The 10,025-nt window shown below is 68.1% G+C and overlaps 1 protein-coding gene across 6 annotated transcripts in view; it reads left to right on the forward strand.

Annotated features, from left to right (window-relative positions):
• The window catches only part of TNS3 (tensin 3), a 98,346-nt gene extending 89,281 nt beyond the window's left edge, over positions 1-9,065 (forward strand). For all 6 annotated transcript variants that reach the window (XM_059655959.1, XM_059655957.1, XM_059655955.1 and 3 more), the window contains 8 exons: positions 340-471; positions 1,645-1,740; positions 2,264-2,341; positions 3,592-3,669; positions 5,390-5,558; positions 6,020-6,088; positions 6,171-6,197; positions 7,128-9,065. In XM_059655959.1, the coding sequence (XP_059511942.1) occupies positions 340-471; positions 1,645-1,740; positions 2,264-2,341; positions 3,592-3,669; positions 5,390-5,558; positions 6,020-6,088; positions 6,171-6,197; positions 7,128-7,272 (794 nt within the window). In that variant the 3' untranslated portion in view covers positions 7,273-9,065. The remainder of the gene's footprint in view (positions 1-339; positions 472-1,644; positions 1,741-2,263; positions 2,342-3,591; positions 3,670-5,389; positions 5,559-6,019; positions 6,089-6,170; positions 6,198-7,127) is intronic.
• The last annotated feature ends 960 nt before the right edge of the window (positions 9,066-10,025 follow it).

Here is a 10,025-nt window from a genome sequence, read left to right on the forward strand (position 1 = left end):
GGGCAGGTCTATGTGGGTGGAAACCTCTTTAGCTGGTCCCCCCCCCCCCCCGCACCCCAGGCTGTGTGCGCTGGGCCCTGGCTGCCAGCCGGGGCTGCGTGTGGGCCTCACGGCTGCTGGTGGCTACTGGACGGGGGTCTGTGACCCAGAGGGAGGGGCCGCCTCTCGCGTCTGCGTCCTGGGGGGCCTAATAACACCGCGTGTCATCCCGGAGACCTCCCCCAGCGGGAGCTGGCCCTCACCCACTGGCCCAGTGGCCAGAGGAGAAGAGGGCTTCGCGGGGCATCACGGGGAAGCACGTGCGCCCACAGACCCTCGTGCCCCCCCCACCCCCCGCAGCCATCGCCATGCTGAGGGACAAGGAGCCCGGGTCCTTCGTCGTCCGGGACAGCCACTCCTTCCGAGGCGCCTACGGCCTGGCCATGAAGGTGGCCACGCCCCCACCCTCCGTCCTGCAGCTGAACAGGAAAGGTGGGTGCCGGCCCCCACATCCTGGTTCTGCGCTGCCCTCGCGACGCGGTGCTCCCAGGTGCCTTCTTGGTATCTGTCCTCTCGGGTGCATTTCATTAAGCTCGGTCCTCGTGCGAAAAAGGAGCTTAATTCTTCGTAAGTTTCACTTCCTCATTGAACGGTGGCCCTCCCCACTGTCCAGGGATCCGATGGTTGTCCCAGGTCCCTGCCAGGTGCTCCCCCCGTCCAGCGGGATGTCTCCCAGCAGGCGGCCCGCGCCCGTTTCCTTACATAAAGGGCACACTGTGTGCACGGTGCGGCCCCGCCCCAGGACTCATGGCCTGGCGGCTGCAGGCGTGACCTGTCCTTCTCAGGCGAGGACAGCACCTGCCTCCTGCTCAGGGGATCGAGATGGCTGCGTCCACATGAGCGTGGATGTGCCACAGAGCGGCCTCCCAGCAGCTCCTTGGTCTGACCACGACCACCGCCTCTTCCCTCTGACCTCCACCTCCTCCCTCTGACCTCTGCCTCCTCCCTCTGACCTCTGCCTCCTCCCTCTGACAACTGTCCTCGCTCTGACTGCCGCCTCCCCCCTCTGACCACTGCCTCCTCCCTCTGACCTCTGCCTCCTCCTTCTGACCTCTGCCTCCTCCCTCTGACTGCCGCCTCCTCCCTCTGACCTCTGCCTCCTCCTTCTGACCTCTGCCTCCTCCCTCTGACTGCCGCCTCCTCCCTCTGATCTCTGCCTCCTCCCTCTGACCTCTGCCTCCTCCCTCTGACCTCTGCCGCCTCCTTCTGACCTCTGCCTCCTCCCTCTGACCACCGCCTCCTCCCTCTGACTGCCGCCTCCTCCCTCTGACCACCGCCTCCTCCCTCTGACAACTGTCCTCACTCTGACTGCCGCCTCCTCCCTCTGACCACCGCCTCCTCCCTCTGACAACTGTCCTCGCTCTGACCGCCGCCTCCTCCCTCTGACAACTGTCCTCACTCTGACTGCCGCCTCCTCCCTCTGACCACCGCCTCCTCCCTCTGACAACTGTCCTCGCTCTGACCGCCGCCTCCTCCCTCTGACCACCGCCTCCTCCCTCTGACCACTGTCCTCGCTCTGACTGCCGCCTCCTACTTCTGACCACTGCCCTCCCGCCCTCCCGCCCAGTGTCTAATGCTCTGCCTTTCGGTTAACCTCCTCCGCAGCCGGTGACTTGGCCGACGAGCTGGTCCGGCACTTCCTGGTCGAGTGCACCCCGAAGGGCGTGCGGCTCAAGGGCTGCTCCAACGAGCCCTACTTCGGTGAGTGCGGGCGCGGCCGGACCAGCCCCAGCGGGGCCTTTGCTCCTGGGAGCGTCCCTCTCAGCGCCTCCTGTAGTCCCGCCCCCCAGGCTCCTCCCCCACGCCCGCCCCTGAGTGAACCGGGTGCGAAATGGCCCTGGAAAGCCTGCTCCACGCCCAGCAAATGCAGAGCCGGGCGGCCGGAACTGCGGGGGCAGCAGAGACGGGCCGGCCTCTGTGCAGGCAGCCCTGACCCCGCAGGCCTGTGGGGCGGCCCTGAGCGCTGGGCGAGGCCTGGGTGCTCTCCCGCGGCCCTGGAGCCGCGTCCAGAGACCCGGGAAGGTCGCCACCCTGACTCGCAGACAGTGGCTTACTCTTACGAAGCCTGAGGACTGCGTCTGCCACGAACCCTCGCCGCTCGCACCTCCCCTCCCTGTTTGCTGACATTTTGCACAAAGTCCCCCCACGAGGCAGCGTGTTGGCTGGGGGCTCCCTGGGCGGGCGGTGCCTGTCGGGGCCCCGCTGACCTGTCTGCCCCCCGCAGGGAGCCTGACGGCCCTGGTGTGCCAGCACTCCATCACGCCCCTGGCGCTGCCCTGCAAGCTGCTCATCCCCGACAGAGGTACGTGGGGGGGTGGGCGGGGGGGCATCGCCACGGGGTCAGCCACGCGGGGTCAGGACCCCCAAAGGCCCGGGGAGAGCCGGCTGAGCCCTAGAGAAGGCCGAGGGGCCGACCAGGTCAGGGACAGGAAGGCGGCCCCTGCGCCCTCACCGGCCGCCATGACACCGGGCCTCGCGGAGGCTCCTGCAGCAAAGGCTCCGGCAGCAGAGGCTCCGGCTCAGACCTGCAAATGCCGTCCTTCGAGCCGCTGACCTCACCTGTGATCCCGCAGTCAGCGGAGCGGGGGCACTGCCGGCTCAGGGCGCTGGGCGGGCGCCCGCTCCCTTCGTGGGTGTGAGAACAGCTACGGGCACAGGCAGCAGCGCACACGCCCACGCGTGTCCAACCCCGTGTCCCAGCTCCGGTCACGTTACTTTATTCTCTTCCGTGAAGACGAATTCACAGCCCGGGTCAATGTTGTTTACCTTGTAGAACTCACTAGAGGCCGGTGCCCGGAGTCGTGTTCAGGTGGGTCCCTCGGCCCGGCCTGCGGGGATCGAGCCGAAACCGGCTCTCCGACACCCCCCGAGGGGTCCCGGATTGCGAGAGGGCGGTTCTCGGGTGACGCACCCCGGAATCGGGCTCCCTCCACTCGGTTCCAGTGTGTCACCCGAGAAACGCAGCTGCCAAGTCACCGCAGCTCGGCAGCTCCTGCGCTGAGCGCCTGCCCCCTGGTGGCCAGTGGGCGTCATAGCTACCGGTCAGACGGTCTACAGTTGGAAGGTCGCTCAGGCTGTTATATAGGTAGATTTAGGCCCACGGTTTCCACCGGTGCCGCGAGGTTATGGCGCACACAGCCCTGCCTGTGGCCCGGCCCGGCCTCTACTCCCCGAGGCTGTCCAATGATTGGCCAGCCACCCAGCCGCCGCCGTGTGAAGGAATGAAGCCACACCTATTGCTCTTGACAGGACGGAAAAATACATATTTCTTGCTGAGCCACAGAATTTTAGTCCTTACTTTATGTGCCGTGAGACGAAAAGCCTGAAAATCGCTGCTATGAATACATTCTGAGGTTCAGAGTCAGGACGCCCCTTGCTGGCCGGGCCCCGGCTTTTCTCAGATGGGGGGCCGGCCTCGGCTGGACGGCATGGCCAGGAGAAGCTCCCGACCGCCAGGCAGGCCGTCCGGGCGCTCGGCCGGGGTCGCGGGTTGTCGGGAGATCGCTCCTGGCTCAGCGTCTCAGCGCCACGGTGTCCTGCCCCTCCCCGCAGATCCGCTGGAGGAGGCCCCGGACAGCCCGCCCCAGACGGCGGCCAACTCGGCAGCCGAGCTGCTGAAGCAGGGCGCAGGTGGGTCTCGGTCTCCCCTGGTCGGGCGGCAGCGGGGTTTGGGGTCCCCTCTGGTGTCTGGGGCTCCTCTCCTCTCCATGCCTGACGGCTCCTTCCACATCATGGCTGGAAGGCGGCTCCGCGGCTGGAAATATGCCTGGGGCTCCGACGTGGCCCAGCTCGGGGGGTACGTGCCACGTCTGTGCTGAGTTTGGGGGAAATGTCATGAGACAGGATGGGGGGGCCTGCCCTTCTGGATGCCACTGTAAGCCCACGCTGCCCCCCACCCACCCGCACCCCATGGCGACACCCCCGACCCGGCAGCCTCCCCAGAGCCCTTTCATAGACTTTATTTTTATAGAACAGTTTTAGGGTTACCGCAAAATGGAGCAGAAGCCACTGGGTTCCCATAGAGCCCTTCCCCTGCACCCCCCCCCCCCGGCTGTAAACACCCCACCGGGTGGTACAGGCCTCACGGCTGAGGGACCTGCACCGACGCGTCACCACCAGGTCCACGGACTCCGTGAGGGCCCCTCGGTGGCGTCGAGGGGGTGGGACAGGTGCACACGGACAGGCTCAGCCTCCCGCCCGCCCTCCCAGCCCCGGCGACCACCGTCCTCACCGCCCGCAGCTCTGCCTGCTCCGGGGCGCACACGGTGGAATCACGCAGTGTTTGGGTTTTTATGTTTTTATTGGTTTCGGAGGGGAAGGGGGAGGAGAGAGAGAAAAACATCCACCATGAGAGAGAACCATGTGGACGCCCCACGGTCCCAGCAGCGCTGGCTGGAAAGACCATCTTTCCTCTGCTGGCTGCCTCCACCCCTTTGACAAGGGTCGGGGCTGGGTGTGGGGGTCCAGGTCCAGCTCTGTCCTGCCATGGGCCTGTCTGTCCTGCTGTGGGTCTGTCTGTCCTGCCATGAGTCTGTCTGTCCGTGGGTCTGTCTTTCCTGCCGTGGGTCTGTCTGTCCTGCTGTGGGTCTGTCCGTGGGTCTGTCCTGCTGTGGGTCTGTCTGTCCATGGGTCTGTCTGTCCTGCCGTGGGCCTGTCTGTCCGTGGGTCTGTCTGTCCTGCCGTGGGCCTGTCTGTCCGTGGGTCTGTCTGTCCTGCCGTGGGCCTGTCTGTCCGTGGGTCTGTCTGTCCTGCCGTGGGCCTGTCTGTCCATGGGTCTGTCTGACCGTGGGCCTGTCTGTCCATGGGTCTGTCCTGCCGTGCGTCTGTCTGTTCCTGCATCGACACCACGGGGCCTGAGGCTGCAGCTCTGTGGCGGCTGCAGCGGCGCCGCGTCTCCAGCTCCCCCTCCCATCCAGCGTGGCCTCCCTGTGAGCTTAGGAGTCCGTGTCTCAGTGTCTACAACGGAACTTGCCGGGGTTGTTTTAATACTTTTACTGATTTCAGAGGAGGGAAGAGGGAGAGAGAGACACATGGATGATGAGAGAGAATCATGGATCGGCTGCCCCCTGCACGCCCCCCTCTCGGGCGTGTCCTTCGCTCCGTGTGGCGGGCTCCTGTCCAGCCCGCCCAGGCCACCGAGGAGGGTCCCAGCCCCGGGGACGCCAGGCGCACAGGGGGGGTGCTCATTCCCCATCGGCCTGGGCACCGTGTGTGTCTGGGTCACTCGCTCTCCGCGCCTCGGAATCGGGCAAGGGCAGCTTTCAGGGCACCTGGCACGGCCGAGGGTTGAGTCGTCCTGAGCCCCAGGCACCGGCCCGTGTCCGACGCGCTGACCGTGTCCCGTCCGCAGCCTGCAACGTGTGGTACCTGGGCTCCCTGGAGATGGAGTCGCTCACGGGCCACCAGGCCGTGCAGAAGGCCCTGAGCGCCACCCTGGCCCAGCAGCCGCCACCCCTGTCGACGGTCGTGCACTTCAAGGTGTCGGCCCAGGGCATCACCCTGACGGACAACCAGAGGAAGTGAGTGGCAGGCAGGGCGGGCGGGCAGGCTCTGCTCACACCCGGCGCGCCCCTCAGGCCTCCCCTGGCCGCGCTGGGTCACCCCAGGGAGAGCTTCCATCCCAGAACAGCCAGCGCTCCGTCCGCGCCCCCGTCATCCCTGGACGAGGGGCTGGGGCCCCAGGACCTGGAGGATGTGCGGGCGCAGGAGGGCTGGGCCGTGACCCCGGCCAGGGCAGGGGGGTCGTGGTGGTTCCGCCAGAGCCCGGCAGGCCCAGCGCTCACGGGGCTTCCGGGGGCTCCAGCGTGCTCAGCCCTTTACCGTTCACCACCTGCCAGCGCATCTGCCGTGGGGGCGCCGTGGGCGGGTTCCCAGGGACAACTCCTGCCTGTGCCCCCAGCCCCCTGCCCGCTCCACACACGGGGGCCGGCCATGTCCCCCGGGCCCGCCGGCGCCTCACCCCTCCCATCCCCCCCCACAGGCTCTTCTTCCGGAGGCACTACCCCGTGAGCAGCGTCATCTTCTGCGCGCTGGACCCGCAGGACAGGAAGTAAGAGCGGGGGTGCCCTGCGTGCGTGCGTGCGCCCCAGCCCGCACAGACGCTGACCTAACTGTTCTCTCTAACCTGGCAGGTGGGTCGCGGACAGCCAGGCGTGCAGGTGAGTGCCCGGCTTCTTCCCTCCGAGGGGGTCCCTGGGAGGAAATGGCTGCCCGGGGCCAGGGCTCGGGCGTGCGCTCGGGCAGGGGCTGGCTGGCGTCGAGGGCGGCGTGAGCTGGCGGAGCTGGGGGGACGGAGACGCGGTGCCTGGTGTCCACAGGCTCAGAGGGACCGAGTTCATGCCTCACTCTGGGGCGGGCAGTGTGGGGCCCTGCACGCCCACAGGGGGCTGTCCCCCACCCCCTGCCCTAGGATTCCTGCTTCACGGTCCCCCTTGTTTCAGGGTCTGACCAAGTTCCCGGAGGCCAGCGGGGTCCCGGGTCTGGGTGGGTTCGAGCCCCAGGCCCTGGCGGCAGCTGGCTGCGTTCCAGGGGGTCGGGGCAGGGGGGCGGGGGGGGATGTGCAAGCCGTCGGGTGACCTGTGTGCCCTGGGCCGCTCCCTCCTGGGTGGGGACGGCTGGACTCAAAACCCCTTCATTCTTCTAAGAAGGAGAAGGGCCGGGCCAGCCCGAGGCTGCAGATCTGAGGCGCCTCCCCGTGCCCGTGCCCCCAGGGGCGTGCAGTGTGACGCAGGTGTGGGGACCGGGGAGGAACCGGGGTGGGGTCGGCGTGTCGGTGGCGAGCACCGTCGCTGGTGTTGGCCCCCGCGTGGCCCGTGCTCCCGGCATGTGACGCCCAAGAGGTTCGGGGCTCAGGACAGCGGCCGGGCACCAGGCAGCCACTGTGACCCAGGTCCTGGCCCGGCGGGCGGCCCTGACCTGCTCCCACCCTCGGGGCCCTCACTGCAGAGGCAGTGGCAGCCTCCTGCCGCGGGGTTCGCGAAGGCGCAGCGGGGCGGGCAGGGGTCCGCATGGCGCCCTGCAGGTCTCTGCCCGCTCACCGTGGCCCTGGCCGGACAGGAGATGGACCCTGACCCCGCCTCTCTTCGTAGAGTCTTCGGGTTTGTGGCCCGGAAGCAGGGCAGCGCCACCGACAACGTGTGCCACCTGTTTGCGGAGCACGACCCCGAGCAGCCCGCCAGCGCCATCGTCAACTTCGTGTCCAAGGTCATGATCGGCTCCCCGAGGAAGATCTGAGCCCCTCCCGGCCGGGCCACCGGCTGGGCCCCTGCTGGGCCCCTGGGGTGACCCCGACACCTGGCTCCTCCGGCTTCCAGAGACCCAGCACCTCCCCAGCCCCTTCCTGAGACGGACACGTCCGCGCGTCCGCAGCCGGGCCTTCTGGGCAGAATTGGGCACCAGGGCTCTGCCCAGCTCCGCACCCGGGACGTGTGTGCAAACGCAGGCTCCCCATGCAGGGCCTGTGGGAGGGGCCGCCTGCCCGTTCCGCCGTGGCCTGAGGGGCCGCCAGAGCGTCCCCCACTGTGGCCGAGGGCTCCTGTGCCCCCGGGGCCTCTGCCTCAGCAGGCACGCACCTGTGACGAAGGTCGTGCAGGTGGGCCCTTGGGCACGAGGGCACGAGAGGGGACGCGTGGTGGGCTGTGAGGACAAGGGCACCTCCGTGGCCAAGAGCCCCACCCGCCTCGTCACATCGGGTCTGAAGGTGCACGAGGCCGAGGGGAGAAAGGCGTGGACGGAGGTGAAATGCCGTTTCTGTGTAACCTGCGCGGTGTCGGCTGCAGCCGCTGTGCCCGCTGTGCCCGCCATGCCCGGGGCACCAGGACAGGCGCCGTCCTTCCTGGGGCGGGAGGTTCTAGAGGCGGGACGTGCTGAGCTCCGGAAGCTCCCGTCCCGCCCCTCGTCCACGTCTGCGGCTCCAGAGGGGCGGCGAGGATCTCTCTCGTGGATGTTTGGGGCCCCCTCCCCCGTCGGGCATGTGCCACGGCCGTGGCGGTGCCGGGCCCATCGCCCGATCCGCACGTGGTCTCAGTTCAGGAGAAGCCGGTGGCCCTGCAGGTGCCGTCCCAGTGACGTCCCCGCCTCCTTCCTCTGAGCCCAGCCCCACAGGCTCCGCCTGAGGCCCGTTCTGTGCTCCAGGAGCCAGCCAGCGCCTCGGGCGAGGGGCTGGGACCGCGAGGGCGGTGGCCCGGGCAGCTCCCACCAAAGCACCAAGCGCAAGTGCCTCATTCCTGTGCCAAACTCCGCCCGGGCCCCCGGGCAGCCTTCCGCCTCTCGTGCCTGTGGCCGCAGGGACTGCTGGGCCGAGGTTCTGGTTCCTGCGGGAATCGGGGAGCAGACGGGTTGGTGCTGCCCCCAGAGGCCTCAGCCCCTGAGGGCTCACACCCAGGTCTGACCCAAGGCTGCAGGGCCGGCCCTGACCTCCGGATGAAGATGGACAGGCCTGCAGAGAAGCCAGAGCCAGACGGTGAGACGCGCAGCCCACGGGAGTCAGGGACCTGGGCCTCCCTCGCAGTCCCCGTCCCGGACGCCCGAGAAGCCGGGCACCTTTGCTCTCAAACCGACCGTCCGGCGGCAACGTGCCCTCCCCACGGTCACGGGCGCCCAGGCTCCCAGGAGCCGGCCCTGGTCGGTACGACAGGCCTCCTCGCGTGTCACACCTGGGGGTGTCGGGCCCTAGGTGAGCCCCACCGCCCGCCCGGCTCAGCCTGGGCAGGACCCTTCCCCCGGCTCCTGGTCCCGGGCACCAGCGGGCACAGGGCACTGTCCTGGGCGCTCCCGGCAGTGTGCCCCTCAGGTGTCCTGGCCAGGCTCCCCTGGCCCCTCATTAACCAGTCACTGCGTCCCTCAGTGTTAACCTGTAAGCCCTTGGCACCGAAGCCCTCGCGTCTCCCGTGCCTGAACGCCGCGGTGTCCGTGCCGCCCCATGTTGTCAAGTGTATCCAGCGTGTGAACGGCTGCTCGTGCGCCCTGTGTGCAGTCTGCTCCCTGCATCTCTCTCCGGAGTATAATAAACATTAATGTTGGTAACCCGGGCCGTCTGCTTCCTGTGGAGACTGAAGGGCGGGGGGGGGGGGGGGGCTGTGTGTGCGTGACATCGATGGGGGACTGTGTGTGCGTGACACGGGCAGGGGGACTGTGTGCGTGACACGGCCGGGGGTACTGTGTGTGTGTGACACGGGCGGGGTACGGTGTGTGCGTGACACGGGCAGGGGGGCTGTGTGTGCGTGACATGGGGTGCGGCGTGTGCGTGACACGGGCGGGGGGCTGTGTGTGCGTGACACGGCCGGGGGGACTGTGTGTGGGTGTCTGTGGGAGGGGAGTGGAGGGATCGCTGATGGACTCGGCATAAACTCGGGGATCCTCTGCCTTCAGGGATACTTGAACATGTGCATACAGGGTTTTAAGAATTTAATTCCAGGCCCGGCAGGAATTGAAGTGGTTGAGCATCGACCTAGGAACCAGGAGGTCACGGTTCAGTTCCCGGTCAGGGCACAGGCCCGGGTTGGGGGCTGGATCCCCAGGGGGGGCGCGCGGAGCCAGCCCGTGGCTGACTCTCCGTCACTGGCGATCCTGCCCCCTCTCCCTTCGGCTCTAAAATCCGTGCGTAGGTCCGTGTTGATCGTGTGGATGTGGGTGGACGCGGTCCAGGGCCTGTGCTGTGGTGCCGGCAGGTGTGGCTGGTTTGGCGCTGACTATGGAAAGGTCACCCCCCCCCCCCCGTGTCCAAAAGGTGTGGTGACGGTGGCCCCCAGGCCCCCTGGGTTGTGTGGGCACCAGGCCCCGCTGCGCCGGGTCCTGAAGCCGGAGCAGCCACCCCAGCAGCTGCGGGGGGGCTGCCGGGGGCGCCCCGCGCCTGGGTCACGGGGGAGTGAGGTCTGCGGCGCTGGCGTGGGAGCTCCCGCTCACAGGCCCCGGGACACCGGCCCGGAAACGAGACGGAACCGGTTCTGTACAGCTGCCCCTCATTGTGGTTTTCGCTGCAGACCTGG

This window comes from Myotis daubentonii, chromosome 10 (genome assembly GCF_963259705.1).
Source record: "Myotis daubentonii chromosome 10, mMyoDau2.1, whole genome shotgun sequence".
NCBI lineage: Eukaryota > Metazoa > Chordata > Mammalia > Chiroptera > Vespertilionidae > Myotis > Myotis daubentonii.